The 24,464-nt window shown below is 35.5% G+C and overlaps 2 protein-coding genes across 4 annotated transcripts; one reads left to right on the forward strand and one right to left on the reverse strand.

Moving 5' to 3' along the window:
• The first annotated feature begins 50 nt into the window (after positions 1-50).
• Positions 51-19,002, forward strand: LOC135681477 (serine/threonine-protein kinase 33). Of its 2 annotated transcripts, none has more exons than XM_065195986.2 (14): positions 51-74; positions 5,017-5,315; positions 8,338-8,442; positions 9,207-9,287; positions 11,296-11,353; positions 12,327-12,406; positions 12,923-13,010; positions 13,327-13,402; positions 13,568-13,680; positions 14,523-14,608; positions 15,459-15,533; positions 16,227-16,262; positions 16,579-16,638; positions 17,090-19,002. In XM_065195986.2, the coding sequence occupies exons 2-14, from the start codon at positions 5,109-5,111 to the stop codon at positions 17,327-17,329; spliced, it is 1,305 nt and encodes a 434-aa protein (XP_065052058.1). In that variant the 5' UTR covers positions 51-74; positions 5,017-5,108; the 3' UTR covers positions 17,330-19,002. The 2 variants fall into 2 exon arrangements, with proteins under 2 accessions (XP_065052058.1, XP_065052049.1); XM_065195977.2 differs by lacking the exon at positions 51-74 and adding an exon at positions 1,976-2,133.
• On the reverse strand, positions 18,568-23,155 carry LOC135681516 (non-selective voltage-gated ion channel VDAC2). Of its 2 annotated transcripts, none has more exons than XM_065196038.2 (7): positions 23,056-23,155; positions 22,033-22,110; positions 21,531-21,580; positions 20,866-21,299; positions 20,637-20,676; positions 19,922-20,032; positions 18,568-19,046 (listed from the first exon to the last, which is right to left on the reverse strand). In XM_065196038.2, exons 2-7 carry the CDS (start codon positions 22,100-22,102, stop codon positions 18,897-18,899), a joined length of 855 nt encoding a protein of 284 aa, XP_065052110.1. In that variant the 5' UTR covers positions 22,103-22,110; positions 23,056-23,155; the 3' UTR covers positions 18,568-18,896. The 2 variants fall into 2 exon arrangements, with proteins under 2 accessions (XP_065052110.1, XP_065052117.1); XM_065196045.2 differs by having other exon boundaries at positions 22,033-22,121; positions 23,056-23,117.
• Between the last annotated feature and the right edge of the window lie 1,309 nt (positions 23,156-24,464).

Below are 24,464 nucleotides of genomic sequence, written 5' to 3' on the forward strand. Positions count from 1 at the left end.
TCAACAAACTTCATTTCGCTTTTTGATAGTCATCTGGTAAAGAGTTCAAAACAAATGCTGTTTTCCTGCATTTGGTAAGGTGCTTTAATATAATTTCTCCGTTTATAAGTATTTGTGTGAATATGTAAACATATGTAACAAAAATTGCTTTTTTCCAATCGATGTTGGAGTGACCACATTGTAGTCACAAGTCACAGTCTGAAATGGCTTTCAAATTTGTTTCGCCGATTTCTTTGCCAGGTTCTATCTCATGATGTAAATATTAATTTGCTATCAGTCAATCTTGTGCAAACATGCTCACGTGCAGCTTTGCTATAGACTGAAATCACGTTTCCGGAAATCAAGAGATAAAAATATTCAGATGGTAGTCGTTCTTTCATTTCTAGAATTAGAAAGCGTTTGTTCAGCCATGTTGATCAAAATATGAGGTTTCTTTTCCTCTCTTGCTCACAAAAATCGCAACAATAATTGTTCTTGGGAGGAGGGAGGGGGTCGTTTCTCCTTAAAAAACATAAGAATCCCCTGTTACAGATGAACAATTCTTTTTTTCTTTTTTGCTTTCAACCAACAAATCGAGTTCTGATAGCCATACTCAAATATTATTTGACGGTTTAAAAAAGAGAATTTAATTTAAACTGTGTGTGAAATAAGGTATGATAAAATATTAAAAAGATATAATAGACATTAACTTTGCTGAGTCTAATCACCAAAGGCTGATCAAATGGCTAATGTGCTCATCAAAATAGCTATCCTTGCCGGTCTCTTTTTGATGCTACAAATTTACAGCACATTATTGAAGCTCAAGTTATGATTTATTTGGATAAAGTAAGAAAATCTTGCGCAAATATCGATTTAGGGTTAACAAAACATTCCTTAGAAAACGGTTTCTTTCACTGTGGTGAAAGGTCATCCCAGTATTTCGAAACAATGAAACCATTTCCCACCCGAGCAATTTTTCTTCTTTCTTTCCATCTGCTAAATGCCTCCTTTTTTGTGATTGTTTAATATGGTTTTAGAAAGCTTGGTTTTCATGAACCCGAAGTAAAATGCTTTTCTGCTTAAGTCCCAGGGTTAAATCTAGGTTGATAATCATTCAATAAATATTCATTTCTTGTAGAAAGTCGTTTTTTTATTGCATTAAATTTAAATCTAGGTTGTTTGACTTGCACGTTAATTAAAACTTCAGAAGATAGAAGGGCGTTGCATTTGTGCTACAGCATAAGAAGACCTTGAAGGCTATAGCAAAGCACTAGACAGGAAGGGTGGGAGGGGGAGGGTAGGGTAGAGAGAGAAAAAGTCAAGTTTTTCGATATCCGTTTTAAAGAAAACGGAATGCAAGAATCTAAGAAGCAAGAAAATGGCAAGGCATTTTTCATGGTACTATCCGGGAAAATGAGCTGCGAAACGCCGATGAGGAAGAGGTTCGATGGAGTTTTTCAGTGCCACACTCTAAACCACAGTTGGTAGACTGCAATCGCAACCAAGATCTACTCTTCCATTTGAACCAACAAGCCCTTCATTTCGTTCAAAGCCTGAACCAGGCCCTTTTCGCTTTACAATCTACAGTTACTGGCCCATCCGAACCGGGGGGCTTGGGGGGGGGGAGAATAATTGTCCAACTGTAGTATGTTTCCTTTATAACAGTGTATTGAATGAGAAGGAAAACAAACCCCCTCGATATGAATTTCGTTCCGACGGCACTGAGTTATTGACTATATGTACAATCTTGACAGTAATTTGTACAGTAATCGGTGTTGGTGTCGAAAAGTCAGGTTATAACTCCATAAAGAAGTTTTAGCCTTCACTCGTATAGCAACTAAATAGCTATTAGCTAATGAGCCATTTGCTTATGAATTCTAGCCATTAATTATTCATATAAACAGCTATATGAAAATGTCATTTCTATCATGGCTTTATTAATGATTGTCTTGTAATAGGTCTTTTGTGGCCCGCCTGTGGCGAGGTGTTTGTTTGCATTGAATTGAATTCGTTGAGTTGGATTCACAGCAAAGCCTTCAAACTTTTTGACCTGAAATATTTGTATGGATAATGCAGACGGATGATTCTTGCTAGCTTGGCCTTCGCTTTCAAAACCTTTGACTTTGAACAGATATCATGGTTAGAGATACAGTCGTAAGTTGTCTTAAAGGCCCTTTAGTTTGATGACATGCTGATTTCATGAATGTTTTGATGTTTTCCATTAGGCCTATTACCAGGACATCAACAAACTTGTAACAATGCTTGCAAGAACCCGCCGAAAATGGTTTGTTAACCTAGATAAAAGTCGTTAATATTGAAGTAATTTAACGTGAGAGTTTATCAGGCTAAAACAGTAAAGGATCTCTCGAAGTATATTGTTCTCCTAAGGAGATAGGAAATGAATGAATTTTTTGTTTATATCAAGAGTCGGTCGGCAAGTGGCTCCAAGGAAAGAACCATCTGTCCGATTAGCGCGTTTGAGGCAAGATAAATGTCGAAAATCAACCTTAACTGGCTATGGAAAGAACTAATATCAGATCGAAGAATTTTAATGTTTTTTTGAGTGAATGATGGTATTTATTAAAGAATGGACCTTGCTGAAGTAAATTTATCGGGAGGTGGCCACAGCATTCGGTTTTATCTCCCTCTTATGTTGACTTGCAGTATGATGATAACATCATTCTGTAAACAGAAAGTCAATGCTTCTTAATCCGAGCTATTTGTTTGTTTTCTTGAAAATAAACAAAGCAAAATCTTAATTCTTGAAAGCCCTTGAAAAGCTTTGCACAATTTTATTCGTATCAATGTAAATACAGCATATAAATCAGACGCCCGTAGTTAATTTGATTTCTCAATTCCGTCACTTTGTATTTCATTTCAAGAAAGTATTTTTAATCTCGACATTTTTAATGGAAGGTTACTGGTTGAAGTAGTTTGTTCCTATTTCCTGTATGGATTTTTAATTTCCTGATAGAACTTCTCAGTGAAATTTGGTGTAAATTATTTTTCAGAATTATATCCTTAGATATATTTAGTTTGTAAATGTTTTGGGATTTTACCAGAGATTGAGATACATAAAATTAAAGAATTTCATATTTGAAGGATAAAGTGAGCTCAAAGAGAAAATAGCACTCTGAGCCAGCTGTTATCTCAAAACTGTTAATCCCAAAATAAGAACTCCAAAATCATGTTCTGATTTCCTTGACAGACTCTTTATATTTTCCTGAATTTTCACCCCTTTTTAATACCTAACGCAAAAAGGAAAGAAAGAAAGCAGACTTTTCTGTCATTTGTATTCTAGTTTTACTCTTTACATTCCATGCAACAATTTTTGGAAAGTTGCTAACCAGAGAATTGGTAAGGCACATTGGTGGGTTACCAGCGTAATAATTCTGTAAAAATGATAACATATGAAGGCAGATTAACAACAAAATAGTTGTATGCGTTGAATGATCTTAAAAATAATATCCCAAGATAAAAAAATGTCATTCTAACAACAACAAAAATAATATTACACTGATAATAATTGATCCTCACTGTTGCTTGTGTATATATATTTCATCAGCTCTGGATGCCCCTACTGAGGCATTTTTCTTTTTTCCCTTGAGTTATTCAGTCTTGTAGTGAATAAGTTATTAATGCTTGGCTTGGCAAGTAATTGATAATTGTTTTACCCTTTATTTTTGCTATAAAATCTCTCACTTTATAATCGTCAATATTAAAAGCCATACAAATATGAAAAAGTGATTTTCTGTGGTTTTCTGTGTGAAAAGTGATGTTGGTTTGAGCATTTCAGTAAAAACATTAAATTGCACCAAGTTGGTCACACATTAATACATCTTCAGAAGGCAAGGTCTTGTAGATATTTAAGGTGATGTTAGTGATAACAAAAATGTAATGTGGTGGATAAAGAAGAGGACTTTCTAACATTTCAAACTTTGCTGTGTTTCAAAAAAGTAATATGATCAACAGTTTGCTAACTTAGATTATCTCTCGGAGGTGCTTTTTTCATCAAAATTTGTAAAATTGGATGATGTATACTTTGATACCAAACGTTTGAGGAGCACTCAAAACATTAAGATTTGTTATCCTGATTTTATTATCCTGATTTGCATCTAATAATTTCATTGATTCATAATCTGAGCTTTTGAGGAAAATTTCACGATGTATTGCTTTCAGGAAGCCAGCATATTGAACTTACCTGCCTGTTCAGCTATGTCTATAAAGACCTATATATCTATTCTGTCATTATAGGCTTACTGTAATATTCAACATGCCAAAATAAAACCTTTTTAAGGGAAAAAGACAGGTCTCAGACCCTTGTTCTTCCACACAAGTAGAAAATGACCCTGGTATTTTGTAAGGGGCGACCCCTTTGCTACAAAGTGCCATTTTTACCCAAAAGCAAGCCGCAAGGGCTCAGTGAGACCAATATTTTTGAGTGGGGGAAATAGTTCACATTTCTGTCAAAATTCTTAACCAACAGACAAAGAGCAAAAATTGATTTCAATTAGTTCTGAGCATTTCAAATTCTGAAAACTGGTGCATGCCTGTTTTGCCCCCTTGCCACTGGTATGTCCCCAAGGTAAGTCCACCCCTTTACTTCATATGATTATAATTGCAGTCTAGATAGTAACAATCCCACATTTGAGTATGTTCACCGAGAACATTATTTACATCGAATTTTGGTCAGTCTTAATGATGTTTTCCTTTTGTTATAGAAAGTTTGTTTTCTTTTCTTAGCAAGTGACTTACGTAGGTGATTTTTTTCAAAACCCACAACATCAGATCGATTGTTTGCATCTTTACTTGAGAAACACGGAAGCAGACTTAACCCTTATCTGCTTTGTTGTTCTTTGTGCATGCTACGTGCGTGCAATCTCAGTTCGCTCCCAGCTTTGTACTGGTCAGCTGTTGTTTAATACGCATTCTTAACAACGCCAGCGTCAAGGTGACTGCTATCATTTACGTGAGTGTCTATTGTTGCTTTATATTGCCAAGATGACTGGGTAAAACCATTTAATGGTCATATTTCAGGACCCCCTGACAAGGCGCATTCTGCCTCACAGTCCATGAAGACAAAACAGAGGACGAGATTTTCATTCTGATGAAAATTTTGCTGATTTATAATGGATAACATTTGGTCAACTTCACGAGGTCGAGCCGGGTCAACAAAACGAGCTGTTAACCATATTAGAATCGAGGATGATAACGATATTGATGAAATTTTCGATTTCGGAATTATTCTTGGGCAGGGGAGTTTTGGCAAGGTTATCGAAGCTGTCAGCAAATCAACCAAAGGGAGATTTGCGGTTAAAACTATAAACAAGGAGAAAGTGAGCATTTCTTAATCTTCTTCTTTTCGATTTTTATTCTATATCTTTTATCATGATTTCTTCGGATGATATTATTTCAAGGACACACAGGAGAAATTCAGAGTACAACTTCATAACTTATTTTCAATTAGATGTTTATAAGAATATCAACGATTGAACAGAAAGTTAACTTTGACCATTAATACCAGTTAAATTCGTCTCCAAACTTCAAGAAGCCTTTCGTTGGAATTGGGCGTTTTAAATGACGCGTGTTCCCTGTGTATTTTTCGTGATCAAATTTATAATCTCTTTATGATCACCTATGCCTAAAATAAAAGGTATTTTACCCGCTGTACAAAGTATATTATTGCTGGCATTAAAAGTCATTGTTGTTTGCAGTTTCTTATGTTTAGCTTCTTTAGTTATTTCATAATCTTGCTTAAGTCTTTAACGATTGGCATTGCAAGCCTGAGCAAGATCGTGTCCAGTCATATCTAAAGATTATTTCTTTTCCCATTTTTCATTTATTTCTACGATCATTGTTCGTTCCTTATTCTGGTTTAAAATAGAACAGAAGGTGTTATTTTTAGAGCTAATTCCCATCGGATGCGATATTTTTAGAGGCAGTTTCCATTGGATTAAAGTTCCATTTTCGATGCATTTTGTGAGGAGTGTTCGAGCGTTTGTCTAAAAGCTAGTTTCTATGCCTGTTACGTCATTTGTATGCTAACCTCAACGTCAATCCTGAATTCGTTGTACTGAGTGTTGAATATTCATGGTCTTCCGTTTAACTATGCATTAGCGGACAAGTCAACTAATTCTTTTCCGTACAGACATGTCCAAGGTCTGTTGCACTAACAAGATAACGAACGAGTATTTACATGACTCTCATTTAAATAATTGAATACTGTAGTAAAGGTAGGTGAAGGTTGGTCAACATCCTGTCTTATGGAAAGAGCGTTTTATTCCAAAAAGCCCACGCAATTTTCTAACAGAATTATTTTCCATGATTTTAAGTTATTTTCGAACAAAGCAGGATTAGACGATTTTTCTTTGGTTGTCTCGTTAGCTTGTGAGCGAAGTATCAACTCAAATCTAAAACTCAAACAAGGCTTAAAGTCAACATCATAATCATCAATCATCACCATCATCACCATCAGTCATTATCATCATTAGTGTTATCAAAATGTCAACTGTTGGTATCATTTGATGTGGGAACGAACTCTCATGCGCAGGCAGGCGAGTCCCCAACCGTCCAAAAATTCAATCAAAAATATGTAAACTTTTGATTCAAATGTTATATATTTACTTAAAGAAAGAAGCGCTACGTTTTATCTCAAAAGATTATTAATTGATGGCCAGGTGCTGCGTTCTCCTTGCATAAATATTTAGAAACTTAATCCTTTTAACCCGTTAGGCCCCTTTTGAGGCCAGCGCAAAACTCATCCGATCACAGGGTGTTAGGCAGTGATTAGCACGTCAACATATGATAAACAGTGAAAAATGAATACACACAGACTTCGTACCTTTCTTCAGCTAAGTTTCAAGATCAGGCCTTACTTTTGCTCGCAAAAGTTACTCTACCTTTTAACTTAGTTTTGGTAAGATGTGGGATCAGTAAATTGGCCTGTTTTCAATGTGGAAAGAACGTGTTGTGTCCTGGGTTTGAAAAACCTGCTTTGGTGGTGGAATTGTAACCGCGAAGTTTATGTGAATGTTATCTTCGATGTTAGCCAGCTTTTATTCATGATAACCATCTTTGAGAAAGTCACGTAACAGTGAGTCACGCAGGGCTTGTGTTATATGTATGTACCTGTGTTGTGTCTTTATGCGTGTTATGCAGTGTGACCAGATCTAGCATAATATAATGCTTTTAGCATAACATTGGCCAAAAATTGTCATTAAGAATAAAATCTAGCATAATTAGGAATCTAGCATAACTCTGGCATGATTTTTTTAGTTTTTAAAAGTTCATTGTTTCTATTGATCCGTTGTCTATCACCACCAAATGCAAACACTTTACACCAGAATGTGTGACTTTCCACTTTCAGGGTTTAGCCAGATGTTTGTAACGGTTGGCAGCCAAATATTTTATGGTTGGCAGCCAAATTCAGCCAGCTAAATGCAGTACACAAAAAAGCTGAATTTTTGCTAATTATGGAGAGTGATAGTGTAATCAAAATTTGCTTTGTAGGTTACAAAAGCTTTCACTTACTTTTATCTTGCATTGTCTGTTATCTTTCACTTTCAAATCATTCTAAAAAAATTGAAATATTATCTATGCCAAAAATTTATTTTCCTTTCCATTTTTTGTGGTTTTTTGCAACATGCTGCCAGAATTCTGCCAATTTCTGCTTCTTCGGCCAAATCAATTTATGACGGCAAAAGGGGTTGAGAAATTTGGATGTCAAAACCATTGATCTAAATTTCCTTTTTGTGTTCAAAAGATGGCAAATTTTGAGTACACTGTGTTTTAGATTGGGGGTCAAAAAGGCCAAATGGAAACTTTGGTCACTTTTGATATTCTGAGCATCCCCTAGCCTCTTTCTCATACAGGGTTACCTTGATTTGAAATTTAGCATAATTTTTGCAAATCTAGCATAATTTTATGAAAAATTTGGAATAATTCCAAAATTGAGATCAGGTCACACTGGTGTTATGTATATGTACATTCAGGCAGGCACTGTATATGTATATTGGTAGATAGATAGATAGGGCAAGAAAGGGGAAACCACTTGATTAAGAATGAATGAATGCAATTCTAGCCTGAACAAATGATTGAACCCTTTTTTTGAGGGAAAGATTAAAGTTTCAGGAAGGCTGCTATTTGAATTCAGGCCAATCGTAATCAGAAATAAGTGCAGGAGTCACATCGTGTATTCACGGAGCATTAGATAAAAGTCATCATTATTGTCAACGATCATCATAATCATCATGTTTAATCATTAATAATCGTCACTACCAGCATCGACATAATCAGCATCACCAGTGCCATACCTTTCGTCCTTCTTACATCTCAGCGGCGTTTCTGTTTTTTATTTAGGCCGGCAGTGCTGGTGTTAAATTACTGGAACGAGAGGTGAGCATAATGAAGAAAGTGTTCCACAAGCATGTTGTGCAACTGGAAGAGGTGTACGAAACTTCAAAGGTATTCCATGTCTATACAATTGTCATTTGTTTAATACTAGACATTTTGTCGTAAAACTTCATGCCTTAAAGTATGGTATCTCGCCTTCTATCCACCAACCAGCATTTGGGTATACCCTGGCAACACCGGGGCAGCTAAAGGCAGCCATTAAAGAAACTTACCCCTCTACCTCTCCATATCTCTCCATGCTGTTGGCTAAACACTCTCTCTAACAGGCACTTCCCCCATATACGGATTCTCTCCATACAATGTGACAGTAACATGTCACAGAGGACTCGAAGAGAATTAAAAAGTATTAAAGTTGCGAGCCTCGTTCTTTCTTGAACAGTTTGCCTGGCATACACGTACCCTCCCCGTAATTATTTCTCGGTTTACGAAAGCGAAGCTTCTGTGCACATACACGTCCTAGAACCGTGTCACAAATCTCACCTTTACATTGCCGCTACTATATTTTTCAGGAATTAAGATGCAGCATGTAACAATTTCGCTATTTATCACCACCCTTTCCAATTCCTGTATTAACAGTCCCTAAATCGTTCTTACCAATTCTGGGACAGGCTCGGTTTATTTAGTGATCCCACAATTCAGGTCTTTTTCAGCAATGCACCAAATTCTGTTTTTGTGGCCTATAATTAATTAGTAGCTAATTTCATATATTTCAGGCTCAGATTTAATGCTCAATCTCTTTCGAATTTCAATGAAATTTTTTGTTATTGCTATTCTTAAAGGGTAAGTCGTCTAATTAAAGTTTGTGACCATTTTAGAAAATGCTGCTAGTCATGGAATTATGCGATAATGGAGGATTGAACGAGCTTCTTAAAGAGAAGGTTCGGTTTAGCGAAGAGGTTTGTTATAATTGATGTAAATTTTTTATCAATCCAGCTAACAAATTCTAATCTATTGTTGGTTTTCAAACGCAATAGAAATCTCAGAAATTTTAACCCAACACCTGGCTACCCTTCCTTCCAACGAAATTCGCTTGAGCGGATTATATTTGGCAATAAGCTTGAAAGACTAGGCTAATTTCATTCTGAAATATGGTGTTTGTAAACCACACATCATTCGATTTTCTAAGTCAGACCAAACATGGAGTGAAACAAACAGAAGGAGCTGCAAAAGTGAACCAGAGGCGCTTTATTGAACGTTCAACGTTATATCAAAAAGCAAATGGTATCCCTACATAAATCACATTTTGTGCAACTAAGGTTTAGTCGGACTACCCACATTGGATACGAGTTAGGGTACAATAGCGTTCACATTAGAAAGGCTGAATTACATCCTGCCTAGTTTTTAACTTCAATGTTTTTGATACATTTAACTGATTTTGGAAACCTAGAAGTATTTCGTAATGTTCTTATATGTTATGTGGTCAAAATTCAAAAATTCTAAAAATAGTTTTTTGTGACGTCACAATTGAGAACTCTATTGTATTCTACTGCTTGGGAACTTTTGTTCTATTGCCTGAAACTTTTTTCGTAGAAAGTAGAAAGCTGATAGACTCGCGCAAAGTTCGCCTACATCCGTTGAATATCTGTGTTGATAGAATTTGATTTGCAAAAACAGTAAAGAATATTCTATACTGATCAAATAATACAATCTTTACATCAACTTTCAGTCAAGTAAGACGGAAATCTTTGCTCCGTAAAATCATCACAATATGAAGTTGTGTTCTTCCTTGTTACATTTGCAGATATTATTTTAGCTCGTCCGGTTTAAATTTAAACGACTGTCGTTATTTTTCATGTTCTGTGCAAAAATCCAATCCCGATTTCCGAAAGGGTTGGTTTTTTTAAAATAAAGTAAACATGCATTCACTTTCAAGATAAATAATGAATGTGCTGAATAATTATTTCATTTATTGATTGAACAAATTATTAATTGTCAAAAAGATAAATTTTTTGTTTTATCTAAATGATTAAGAATTCAAAGACCGGTGTTCCAGTGGATTCTTTGATCTTTTCTTTTTATTATTGAATTTTTTGTTCAATTCAAAGATTTTCTAAGTTATGATTTTTGACCACCGTTTGTTTGCAGAAAGCGATCAATGGTTTAGCCAAAGTTTTGTTATTGTACTGTATTCGCTAAACCAAACAAAGATACTTAAACGTTTCTCGTGCGATCGGTCCATTAACTGTATTTTTATTGAATGAAACTGCCAAAGATTTAAATGAAAGACTGAATTTGTAAAGTAAACAGTATTGAGGAAGGATACTCATTGACGTTTTAGACTTACCGCTTAGAACACAATGAGTTCGAAAAGCTTAAAAACATCCTTTGAAGGCTACTATTCATCTTACCTCTGTACCTTTAAAAATCTTTAAAAAAACCAGATGATTGTTTTGGAATCTTTGAATATATTCATCGTTATTTCGATTAATGTTGAATGTGTTTTGGTTTCTAAAAGGCAAGAATTCCTCAGGTCATATTGAAATGCAGCATTTGCTGATTACGTCTTACAGAACTGGTTGATCTTTGGAATAATTATGTATGATTTTTGTGAGACATGGCCGTTTCCTTTCCCTCTCCCTGGTAGGCCTAGGTTTTTCGTATTCATAGGATCTCAAGTTTGGTGTTGCTTTATCCTGAAAACTCAGTTATAATGGCTGAAAAACATAGTTGTCCATTTTGTGTAATGTTACCGTATACCCTACACATAAATACACTTTTGAACATTGGACAGTTTGTGGAAAGAGTGATTGAAAGGCAGTTTTATAACCCTTGACAAATGTTTTTGGCAATAGCCTTCAGTTTTTAAGACAAGACCACTTGGTAGAAATAACCTTTGTGGATTACAATCCTTGCTACTGTTGTGAAAATACTTAGATTTTAATCCTGATTTGAATTTTCTTGTAGGAGACACTATGTATAATGAAGCAACTGATAAGTGCTGTTGTTTATCTCCACGAGAACAGTGAGTTTTCACCTTATCTCTCTGTATTTTCCATCTTGTATATACATTGATTATTTTCTTATAACAAGAGCTAATGAAGCATAAAGCTCTGGCCTGTAAACCAGTTGAAGTAATATCCTTACGATAACGAGCTTCGTCACTGTACATATTCCATAAATGCATTAATCCTTTTTAAAGGGAATACTGTCATTGGATTTAGGCTAAATGAACGCTGCTTGTGTGGCGTCTAGCTTGTCAGAAAGCAAAATTTAAAACGGATCTGGTGTAAGCAAAATTTTGAGAGGCCACCAAAGAAGACTCATACTATAGGAGTATTCTGTTTTTAAAGTAAGGTTTACATTTGGTTCTGACAATCCCTCTAAGAAGGGGCTGGGGTTTTCCTCGATGCATATTGGAATCACCTTATATTGTGCTTTCTAAATGTTTCTATTTATAAAAAATAGCTTTTGAATTTACAAATGATTGAACCCCAATAAGTGTCATCAACCACTCTACAAGGGGGTGCACTACGAGCGTTAATTTGGATTCGTAAAATAACGCATCTTATTCATGGATAGAAGTGCTGAAATTTGCTTAAGTCTCTACCGTTCCTGCGACAACAAATGTAGCTCTTAACAAGATACACAGAATAACACCGATTACTCGAACCCCCTGATTACTCGAACCCCCTGATTACTCGAAGCCCCTGATTACTCAAAGCCTCCTGATTACTCGAATCCTCCGACTACTCGAATCCCTGGTAACTCGAACTTTTTTCATTCCCGTTGAACCTTCCCCGGTGCATTTGACAACTCGATAACTCAAACCTTCCTTGTCTGGGTAATACTTTCCACTTTCCTTAGATAATTTCTGCTTTTCATTGTTTGTTGTATCTCCCCAAAGCTCATTGCTAATCGCATACCTAACAAGCATCTTCTACATGACAACCCATCATTAACCGCCTCACTGACGCTTTCGATCAATTTGCTTCTAGATATTGTACACAGAGATCTCAAGCTTGAGAATATTCTTCTTTGTAAACCAGATGCTGATGAGAATCCAATTAATATCAAAGTATGCTGCCTTATTTTGCTAAATAACTTTTACAGGATAAACACTTGCCTTGGTCCTTAATAAATCCAGACTGCATTTCGTTCTAACATATATTTGTATCGAGCTTCATTTCTAAAGCGGGAACCTTAATTTCTCAAATTATCTGCTTATTATACATAAAGTTTGATGCAGTTGTGAAGCATTTAATCTACGGTTTAATTTGAGTAAAAGAAAGTATTGGGAACAAGTTAGGGCAATAGTCTGTAAGATTTAAAAACTGTGGGTATTAGTTGTTATACAATAAAAAAAGAGTTGAGTCTTCCTATAAGAATATGGACATTTGAATATGGACAATTTTAAAGAAATCACTCATAGACAACCTTCGAATTTTTGAGAACCATGCATAGGTTGATTGGTTGGTTCTTTGAATAAAACAGATTTCTCCATTTCTCTATCTATTTTTTCTCAGTTTTGCCACTCATTCCTGTGTCCTTTGTATTCTTTGTAAAGACATCAGTTATGAATATTATATTTTAGGTGACTGATTTTGGTTTATCCTACATCCGAGGGGGCGTAGGAAGTGACTACATGATGCAACAAGTCTGTGGAACTCCAATGTATATGGGTACGTCATTTCTGAGGCGTTTTTTATCTCCGCGCTCTATTTTTGTCTTTTTCCTTGATTTGTGTTTTTTTACTACTGGCCTACGATACATGTCGATTATAAAGAAATAATTTACTATTTTGAAGCTATTTGTCAGGAAATTGAAGAGGCAAACAACTATTAACCAGAAAATTAGTAACTTTTATTGTGAAAATATGACTTATTTGATGTCAGTCATTTTGAATAAGCATCTTTGCCTTTTAAAGAGCATATCCACTCCCTATAATCCATCACTCTTTCCTGAAATGGTTTTGATCTTCGTTTTTGTTTTTTTCAGCCCCAGAAGTCATCACAAACCTAGGCTACAGCGAACGCTGTGACGTATGGAGCTGTGGCGTTATTATGTATTACCTGTAAGTACCGTCATTTTCACCATTCAGCTTCTAGGGATTGTGTCCATTGGATTTTATTTGCATGTTCAGCTTTTTTCGACTGTGATATTGACAAAATCTTCCCTGTGACTTTCTGTTTTCTATCAGGCCAGACCTTGGACTTAATGTACCTATTTGTTTCCGTAGGCTGCATGGAGAACCACCTTTCGTTGCGAACACTGAGGAGGAACTGCATGACCTGATAAAAAAAGCTGAGGTTGATTACTCCATGCCGCATTGGGATTCTGTCAGCATGACAGGTAACAACATTGTTGTCGTTGGTAGATCTAAACTAGAAACAGATTAAGTGATCAAGGGCATCCACATGTGGATTACTTTAACTGACTCATTCATTAACTAACTTGCTAACTAACCAGCCAACTAACTAACTAACTAACTAACTAACTAACCAACTAACTAACTAAATTACTGACTAACTAACTAACTAACTAACCAACTAACTTACTAACTAACTAACTAACTAACTAACTAACTAACTACCTAACTAACTAACTAACCAACTAACTAACTCACTAACTGACTAACTAACTAACTAACTAACTAACTAACTAACTAACTACCTAAGTTAACTAATTGGCAAACTACATTATTTACATGCCGTTTGCATGGAAGTGAGCGGGCGTTGGATTTTTATAGATGGTAGACTGCCAAAAACAGAGTCAGTAGTGAAACTGGAGCCCTGCCTGTTTGTGGGCATTTCCCCCAGACTATCGATTTAGCTTCTCTACTTCTGTCTGTGAAACTCTCCTTCAATTATACAAATGGCTCAGTATCTGAATATATGTAACAGTTTGGATGAGACATTTTCGCTTTATTTCTGCCTAATACTTAGCAGTCATGACGTAACAGTCCTATCAATATTACTGCATCAACAAAGATCTGGACAATTTAATCTTGCCTATTTGTTTCGTGTCCTGGAACGAAGTAATATCCAGTCAAAGGTCACGAGATTATCCAACATCAGAAAATTTCCGAATTTTTTTAAACAGAAACCCGGCAGGCTATAAAATGTAATTGGAACTTAAATTATTGCTCCAGTCAGCAGATTATGTTGTCTTAGTTTCGCTTTTATGTTTTCTAGCAAAAGAATTAATTAATTGGATGATGAAGGTTGATCCAGCCCGTAGATGCAGTGCAAAGGAAGTTCTGTATGACCCTTGGATCATGGTGAGTCTGGAGGGTTCAGCATGGATTATTTTCTTGTTATCCATTCAAACTGCGATTAGACCATCAAAGTAGAATTTCCAACCAAGTTAATTTGCACTGCCTTATATTCTTCTAAGCTGGCCAAACATAGAGAGATTTCAGCATTTTTTATAGGAAATAGAAAAATTGTTTGCTAGGTGTCCATAGAAGAGATGCATTTTCATGGTACAAGTAATCCGAAGTAAGGCTACTATATAGGTAGGCTTAAGGCTCCTATAAAGGTTTAGTAAGCGTATTAATCGAAACGCAGAACTATGAGAATGAATTGGCCTAGTAAAAGTATGTACTGCAAAGAAATTGTGCACAGTGTTTGAAATTTTGCAAATTGATGACTGCGAGCACAAATATTTCGAAACATTTTGAAATATAGAACGCCTTTTTTGACCTGTAAATTTTTTGGGATGACAGTTTAAAATAAGCAGGTTCAAAAAGGGGTAAAACTATAAAGAGATGAAAATATTGATGTATTAAGAAAGAATAGTATGTTTTCTGTAATGTATCGTTGCTCAATGTTCAGCCCCTTAGTGAAAAGATGCACCAACAGCAAGGTCTTTAATACCAGAAATAAGTCAATTTAAAAGTGCTGGTGTGATGCACAGTTCAAAGCGTAGTTTGTTTGTTAGTTGAATCGCTGTAAGTACATTTGGTAGTGCAGTAAAAAACCACGAGAAATTAAGGCATTCGATAAACATGCTTTTAGTCGTAGAATAAAATATACGAATACACATTACTCGCGAACTTTCACAAAAGGCAAATGTGACGTCACCATAACGTTGCTTTCTCGGTTGATTTCGTGGTATTTTTCTGTTAGGGGACGACCCATTCTACAAATGGACCAAGGCTTAACGTTTTAGATCTTATGGGAGAAGAGCTTATGAGATTAAAGGTAATTTCTTTTAAAGATGTTTTCAAGTATCTTCAACTTTGATTTTGAGTAGAATTGTTCTCCCTTTTGATTTATGCATTCACGTGTTTTAACAGAATTGGTGTTTTCAAACTCAAGCTGATTGTTTGGTTACAACACCTTTCGCTTCCACCCAGTAATAGTCTGACCATTCGGTGGATGTATTTCTTTTACCTGTGAACATATTGCCACAAAACCGTTTGACCAATTGTTTGACCGTTTACTGACTTGAAACCAACACATTGCACTGATACGTTTGCAGTAAGAAGTTAAAGAAAGGGCAGGGCAAAAACCGTTCTCGACCGTTTTAACTGCTTTTTCACATTTTGACTGGCGTATAATTGACTGATTACAATCTCAACCCGTTTCCTGCTGTTTTAAGGCTTCAGATTGACCAGTTTGACAGCTTTAAAAGCGGTTAGCTTCATTCAAATGATCCGTATTATCCGGTTTGTTAGGTTTTAACCACTTAAAATCAAGCCAATAAAAATTGTATAGACTCGTGAAGTTCGATAGATTTGTGTGTAGATTATCATTTATATATGAAAATTAGCAATCGTTTATAATAAACATTAAATCTAAACCATTAAATTGTCCGCTTTCTAATTAAAGCTACTATCAAGATTGATCTTTGCAAAGCATTTTTCAAATTGATGTCTGATTTACCCTTCACAGTTGGAGAGATCTCAAAACAACAACGAATCAGAAAATGTAAGTTTCCCGTTATAAATTCTTCTCATTGCACTTTATCAAAATTTATGATACATATTGGTAGTAACCCTAACCTGTAACAAATATCTAAACAACATTATCAAATTTTCTCTCGTATATGATTTCAGCTTACCTTAAAACAAAGAAAGAAATTACTGTCAACACTATTTAATGTTACTATAGGGCCTTGTATGTTCGGTTGATACCTCTTCTATTAATTGACTTGCTTAAATGCAACAGGTCGACAAAGGTAGTTCGATTGCTTCTGATAACATTTACAATTTTTTTACCTTCTTACAGAAAAATTCTTTTTCAGGATGATAATTTATCCAAAGATAGCCATTCTTCTTCTGAATTATCGACAAATATCAAATCGGTATGTTCCAGTTTTCTGACTGTCAATATTGTCATAGTCAACTAAGTTTTTTGTACCGCAAAGTTTGAAAACAGCATTTTGAAGATAATAAGCAAATGTTTCTTATTTGTTTGAATTTTATAACTCCAACCAACAATTTGTTTGTCTCTTCTAATGGACTTGATTTTGCAGATTTATTGTTTCTTAGTTAGTTACCAAAGCGCCATAAATATTAGATAAGCTACATCACACCTCTTCTTGCATTTTGAACGTTTACGAACGCCCTATGGGACTCACTGACATTTAATACGCTATTCTTCCAAACGATTCTCCTGTCGATGTTGCGTTTAAAAACAATCACAGATGCTTTAAAGGTTGTACCCAACATTCGTTACTCCATCTTTTGTTTCCCCCACCCTTTATACCCTTCAACCTGTGTCACTAGACCTAATGTCAAATTTCCTCTTTGTAGGAAAAGACGAAGAAAGGGGTGAGTTTGAAAACCTCTCAAGATTCAAGCAGAACGTCAAGGTCAACAAATGACAAAAAGACTTCATCGCCTGTGCGTTTAACTGAGAAAAAAACAGAGTCATCTTTAAAAGAAAAGAAGACAGAAAATAATGCAAGAAGTGTGCCGAGTTACATGCAACCGACAAAAAGCTCGTCAGCTCCCAGAAACCCGAACACTAAGGACAAGCGGACAAAGAGATAACCGAAGATTTAGTTCTAGGCCAAACGTAAATTCATTTTAGAACTTCATCGTGGTGGGGACAAAAGACTAATTGGTGGCTTGTGTGATGAACGTTCGCCTTTGGGAGACTCAACCCTTACCACTCCGTTTTATATTGGTTATTCTTCATGATTCCTGAACAAGGCGGTCGCTTTTGCTTAACTTGTGGGAAGGAAGCCATCAACGAATGTTGCTTCGTAAGTTATTGCACAAAATGTTAGGTCAGTTACTTTTGTCACGTTATGCCATTTGATAATCGTTGCCCTATCAGGGGTTTGAATATGCGCGTGCCATTCTAGGCGGCGTCTAAAGTATGTTTGCTTGGATAGACTTGAGAAAATTCCATCGATTGATCCAAACGATTGCGTCTAGAAGTAAACGAACCGTTCTAACTTCCCCTGAGTTAAATTTCTGGTCCAGTTAGTTCCCACTAAACGGCTGTTGAGTACTTTTTGACTGCAAGGGCTAACGGGCAACAAAACACAAAGGATAGGTCCTTGAGGTTCTCAGACCCTTGGTCTTACAGTCTATAGTTAAGAGTCGGTAAGATTGGGAATAAGTTGAAATTCACTTGCCACGATCTACTTTGGGAGTTCTAGATAATAACCCTTGCCCATTTGCAATGTCACCCCTGGTTCAACATGGTTTCCAAACAAAAGACAATTGAAGCGACATTGCTGCTTGGAAAATAAAGCTCATCAAATTATTAGCTAGGCGACTTATTGTTTAGGGTTCATTAAAATATCTTTTCTTTTCCGGCCAAATTTTTTGGCAAAGATTTCAATTGGCACCATGAGCTCCTTTCACACATTTAATTGAAGGAAATTCAGAAGCACAACCTAACAGACTTCAATATAATTGAGCTGGCTCAACTTGTAAGATTTAGAGTGGTAATTGTTTGATATTGTGATCATGGCTCTGTATATTTGTGAAATTTGAATGAGAAAAGTCGAGTTAAGAAACTGCCCTTCAGTCTTGTCATCTACTTTTTACTACTCAGTCCACCCATGTGGATACAATTCTGTTAAATTAGCCTGATTCAGGTGCCATAACTCAGATTTACTTTCAAGATTGGCATAAAAGTTGACAGAAACTGTAGCAGAACCCCAAACTTTTCAGAATTTCATTCCTTACCTAGAATCTATTTCAATGAGATGTACATGGTGTGTTTGAGTTCTAAAATTTTTGCAGGTATAACAAATGAAAAAGACACACATGAATATTTTGGCAAACAATTTACTGGATAACAATTTCTAAAATTTATGAATATTCCTGAGTACACACTTGTAACTAGAACATAACTTACCAATACAACGATGCAAGAACCTGCCTAATTTGTCTCACTGAACTCCCTATTCTGCCTGCTAGTGTTGCTTATATGGAAATGCAAGATGGCATTACATACAATTATACTAGACTATATTCATCAACAGAAGCACAAGAAAAAGGTCAAATGTATGATTAAAATTGAAGTTTCTGATGCAGTTTGTAGCAGAAGATACTTATTTACGACATCGTAACCACGCACATATCAAATTAGCCAGTTCAATTAAGCCTCGAGGTTGATTCCCATACCAAGTTTATGTCCAGGTTGATCCAGACTTTTGGCATTGATCAAACCAGCTAGAGTGAGTTGAACGCCAGGTCGTAAGCTTTGGACATAGGACAATCCTACCTGAAGGTTGTTGTTGATTTTCAGCTAGAAAACAAGATGAAGCATATATATAATGAGACAAAACAGAATCATTGCAGAATCATTTGCACACCTAGAGGGTATTTTCATCTGTGCAACACAATTTCAGTCCTGGTTATATGAAATTTGTTGGCCTGCTGGTAATCACATGCCTTGAACAGTTCAGGCGTGTGATATATAAAATGGAGACTGTACGTTTTTATGAAGACCTGATAGCATTTCAAATGTAATACATGTATTTGAAGAGGTGTATCACTCAAAAAGCCTGAGGTCTTCATAAAAACCAAACAGTTTTTACAGAATTTAGAAGAAGTTCTTGAAAACGAAATAATTTAGCAAGACAGATACAAGTTTTTAGGCCCTGTTGTCATTAATCTGTTTTAGATTTTGAGTTCCATTAATATGCTTGAAAACAGAGTCATAATAAACAAGAAATTACAAGAAACAAAAGAGAAAAATAATATAGATATAATTCAAAACGTGGAACGGCACATGCTTATATTACCAGGATTGCAATTCAGACCATTTTCAGTCAGACAACTGAGTGTGTACTAAGAAAGTGATCCAAGAGAGCAGAAATTAAATGTTAATGGTATGGAACCATTGATCTAGTAAAAAACGCTGTGGTTTTTGCAACTTTCTCCAGTATCACCAAAAATCCATTACAACTACAAAATCTTCACATTTTTACATAAAAAAGACAAAGGGGGTTAAGGAAAAGTGAGTTGATTGTGGTCAGCACCACTTGTAATATGTAAGAGCAATCTAGCAAATTCATAAAAATGTACACTTGTCTACATGGCATCCAAAGATGTGGTTTATTGAATCAGAGTCTTCTGGAAAGTTTGATCAAACTTTGTGATAAAGAAAATTAGAAAAACCTTGCATGAAGTATCCTTGTCAAGCTGGTATTTTCCACCAAGCACCAATGATGAGCTACCCCCTTCTGAACACCATTTCAACATTGCTGATGCTTCTAAATCCTTATTTACCTGAAAGAAAAGGAAGCAATGTATATGTGCAAATATTGAAACAGTGACACTTCATTCCATAGTCTAGAATGTTTGTTCTCTGTTCTTTGAAATGTTATTTCACTCATAAAAATTATTCATGCATGATCTTCTGATAGACAGAACCAATTAGGGGTGAAGATTTTGCACATCAGCAATATATCATTATATCCCATTACATGAATTTTTGTGAAAGCACAAATGAGCATTGGGACAAACCCCCTTAAAGAAAAAACACACTAACTAACAAGCTGTGTTGTTGTTCAAAAAAGAAGTAGAGTAGCAGAACCACCAACAAAATGCTAAATTATTCAGACTCAGTGATATTCTACAGACTGCTATAATTCATTGACATATTTATGTATTATATATATAATCAATAGATATTTCTGACATTTTTTACCATTTCCATTTTATCATTTTTTATCATTTCCAATGGCTGCCCCAAAGCAAAGTTGGAATCATTTTATTTCACTAAAGGCTTGCTCATATGGGGAAATTTCATCTGTCTACTATGATGATACTGTAAGCAAGACAGTTTACACCTTTAAATTTATCAAAATAAGGTAAACAAAGAAATCCTTACTTTCTGATGAATTGAACCTTGAAAGTCAGTTGCATCATTGCTACAACAGAATTAGTTTATCTAGTATTATTCATGTTATGAAATGTAGATAAACTATGGTATCATAAATTCTGATGTTAAGCTAGTTTTGTGACAAGCACAAATAAAGTTTGTAAGTAAGTAAAAAAGTTTGTAAAAAAATCAAATTGTCAAAGTCACAAAATCCTTTTTCCCTGTTGGGAGTACTTACACTGATGAGTGGAGGACAACATCACCATTCTTGTAGGAAAGAGAGACATTGTTTGCAATTAACTTTGAGTTGGCAGTGTCATAGGAAACCTGGTAGCCTCCCATGAATCCTTTGTAGCCAACAACAGTTGAACCATGCACAGTTGGGCCAGCAAAGTCAAAATCAACATCGGCGGTAGAATGCATGTATTCATTTCGGTATGCACTCTTAACTCTGGCAGACTTCTTAGCACTATTTGGTTCAAATGATGTATCAAAGGTAAACTTTAATCCTTTGGCAAGTTGGTCTTCGATGGTAATTTCAGTTGAGAGCAGATTATCAGTGTTCCATTTTTCTAGAAAAGTGACTCCATAATCGCTGCACTTGTATTTGGTTTCCAAAGATGCAGCAACCTTGCCAGTATCTGTGTTATGTGTTCCATTTGCACTGAATTCCTGACACCAAAAAGGAACTTTTACCAGCAGCAATTAAAAAAAGCAATATCAACGAAGATAATGACCCGATTAAAAATACCCTATGATGCATTTTGTTTACAAGAAACTAAGCTCCAAAATAAGCAAGAAAATAGAAATTGACAAAGTTATCATTTCATGATTTACGTTTTTATAGGTTACATTTTGGAAATGTGCATCAAATGTCTTATTCAAACAAAACAATGTACAAACCAGTCCATTTTCCGCTTTGGTCTTTGCATCAAGTTTGACAGAACCAAAGTCTAAGGAGAATAATCACAAGTGTAAAGATTAGCACAAATAAAAACTTAATGTTGTGCTATTTGTATGCAAAACTTCAATAACAAAACTTTTCAAATGATATGTGAGCTTCGCAAAACAAATTAAATTAAATTTTTCAAGGATTATTAATAATAAAGAACATGGGAGCACCTTGTTCTACACTCAAAAGTGCATAAATGTGTATGTATTTATATGTAAACATGGCTTCAAAAGTCCACCATTCATTTCATTGAGTCATTTGAATCAGTGCAATGATTGGTTGCTTTTGACAAGGAAAATGGAGTTTGATTCTGAACAAGTGCAGTAATCAAAATTCTGCAGCACCCTTTGGAAAAAAATTTCCTCCTTTTAGTCCTGGCCTAGTGTATATTTAAATATATCAATCACCTAATTTGACAATATTTGTCCAAACAACAATAAAGGAAAAACTTACAAAAGTTTTTATTCAGCAGATCTCTAGCTTCTTTACCCAATTCAGCATATTTGGGTGGGTTGCAAGCCATTTTTAGACCTAGGAGAAAACTGGTAAATTTATACATTAAATTACAAATAAAATTTTTAGATGCTGAGTGTGGTTCTGACAAATTTTAGAAGTGGTTACTTTCTCTGAACTTCTACTGTCCCTTTGTAGCTACATAAACTGAAACCCTGTCTCTTCATATTCCATCTTTCATGGTAGATGACTGTGCTTGCGTCATACAGAAAAACAGAGTAAATATATTGGTTCTAACACTTGTCCTGTGCAGCTGGAAGCAAAGGAATGTAAATGCTAGCCTATGATTATGTAACTCTCAAGAAGAAAACCATACAGTGAATCATTTATTCTAGCTGGATGCGTTTTCACAAACAGTGAATCATTTTCCAGCCATGTTTAGATCTATATCATGATTATTTGCGATCTCCAAAAGCCTTGTGCGAGGACTTATTTCGAAAGGCCGGCAAACTTTATGTTGTTATTAATCGTTGCAAACAGCAGTTCTCCCTAGATTTCACTGTTTTTGACGGGGTTTCCTGAACATCAATTTAGTTTCTAAAAACCGATCAGCGCCTTTGCAAGTGAGTAAAAAAGAAGATTTCTCAAGAAAATTATCCAGAATACAGCCTTCCAACTGATACCCTGAGAGATTAATTCTAAGTCTTCGGCATATAGCTGCATTCAAAACATATCATCTTAACCGCTTGGTCAACTTCCACTTGTAATCAAACTAGATACGGATGTAACTTTTCATACTTTATATGACCAACCGTTTTGGGATACGCCTTTTGCAGAAACAAAGGGGCCTCGCGATACGATAACTAGGCCCGAATATAAAACTTCTGAGAAAGTTTCACCACAAGAAGGTTTCTCGTGGCTAAATGCACAATATATATACCTTTTCACAAAGATTTAATCTACATTATAGTAGCCAGCATTTCAAAAGTTTTGTATGGAAAAAGAAACGGGAGTTTTTCATACCTTTATAAACAGATGTATGAAACAGACGTCAACTGCCGAAAGACATGTGCAAGAGAATTTGCCAATGAACTTGGAGTGTAATCCACAATCGAAAACAATGCATCATGGGAATTATACAATGCATCATGGGAGCAATGCGGTCAATGTCAAATTTTCTTGGGACGAAAATCGGACATAAATTCACATTTTCCGAAAGTTCTGCGTGTTTGTGTGGTACCAGAAAAAGTCAACTGATACTACTTCGAAAGGTTATAAATTAGATTGCGATATATAGCTGTGATTATGAAAATTTTCTCTTCGCGTGGACTAACTTTTATTTTGGCGTCAATTATCCATTTCCAGGAAAGCATGTAACTGACCTTAACATTCCTCAATAAAAACGGTTTATCTTAACACATGCAAGGAAAACAAATTTGTGTACAGATTAGAATAATTTTGATTTATTTGACGAGCTTCAATTCTCGTGGCATTCGCGATTTAATAAGGGGGTAACCCACTTTTGCCTGTGGTCCGAAGGGCGTGGTTAGCAGAGTTTCTCAGGCTTGGCATGTGGATCCAAATTCTCATTCGAGCATCAATAATAGCCTGTTAAAAAAACCACCCTAAAAACGCATTCATATTTTCATCAAAATCTTTTATAAAAAGCTAAGAAACTGAGGAATTAGAAGTGTTACCCTCCTCTAGGTCTAGGAAAAATGGGTTTGGTTAAAAAAACGACGGGAAACAAGAAAAAACTCAACTTGGTTTGTCACCCCCGATTATTAAAAATGAATACTGAGGTCTTTCTCAAGAATGTAGCAAGGGCCTAAAGGAACATAAACAGCAAAATACTACACTCGCCTCTTGTACATTATAAGAGCAAGATAAATTTGAGGATTGGGTATTGAATAATGTTTTTCTTGCTTCAAAATTGATGTTTCATTAAAATTAATGTTTCTAAAAAAATTAACAGTTTTGCATTACATCTTAGTTGCACGGCTAATAAAATCTATCTTGTTTTGCTAACAGGAAAGGTGGGGGTATTTTCAAAAACACGTTGCTGCTTCTCCTAACTTCTCACCTGCGGCTTGTCATGTTATCTTTTTCAAATCGACCCTCGATCTCCCTGTTGCACTACTGCTCGGCTACAAGCAAGTACTTGATTATGCTACCTATGAAAGCACTCAAGAATTTTGGTTTGTGCACAAATAATGTTTGTTTAGAAAACAATTCTATTATAAACAGTTAGCGGATAAAATAAATATTTTTATTCTGCGAGGTCGTATCCACTTTGCAGACTTGCAGAGCCTTTGAGCTTGGGTCATGACACATTCTGGTGCGCCTGATATACTGTTTGAAACGCTTGTCTACTGCACAATTTAATGATTTTAGAGATCACATTGCCCCTGATTTTGGCACTTAGTTGCTCA

Source organism: Rhopilema esculentum, chromosome 17 (assembly GCF_057945365.1).
Source record: "Rhopilema esculentum isolate cy_ngs chromosome 17, ASM5794536v1, whole genome shotgun sequence".
Classification (NCBI taxonomy): domain Eukaryota; kingdom Metazoa; phylum Cnidaria; class Scyphozoa; order Rhizostomeae; family Rhizostomatidae; genus Rhopilema; species Rhopilema esculentum.

What these genes read in the sequence shown, in the direction of transcription:
- LOC135681516 (XM_065196038.2), bottom strand. Translation starts at nt 22,102, where the DNA reads ATGGCTTGCAACCCACCCAAATATGCTGAATTGGGTAAAGAAGCTAGA. An exon ending in TCTGCTGAATAAAAACTTTT is followed by an intron (nt 21,581 to 22,032) that starts GTAAGTTTTTCC and finishes TATTCTCCTTAG; the next exon opens with ACTTTGGTTCTGTCAAACTT. An exon ending in CCAAAGCGGAAAATGGACTG is followed by an intron (nt 21,300 to 21,530) that starts GTTTGTACATTG and finishes TTTTGGTGTCAG; the next exon opens with GAATTCAGTGCAAATGGAAC.
- LOC135681477 (XM_065195986.2), top strand. Translation starts at nt 5,109, where the DNA reads ATGGATAACATTTGGTCAACTTCACGAGGTCGAGCCGGGTCAACAAAA. An exon ending in AAGAGCTTATGAGATTAAAG is followed by an intron (nt 15,534 to 16,226) that starts GTAATTTCTTTT and finishes TACCCTTCACAG; the next exon opens with TTGGAGAGATCTCAAAACAA. An exon ending in ACAACAACGAATCAGAAAAT is followed by an intron (nt 16,263 to 16,578) that starts GTAAGTTTCCCG and finishes ATTCTTTTTCAG; the next exon opens with GATGATAATTTATCCAAAGA.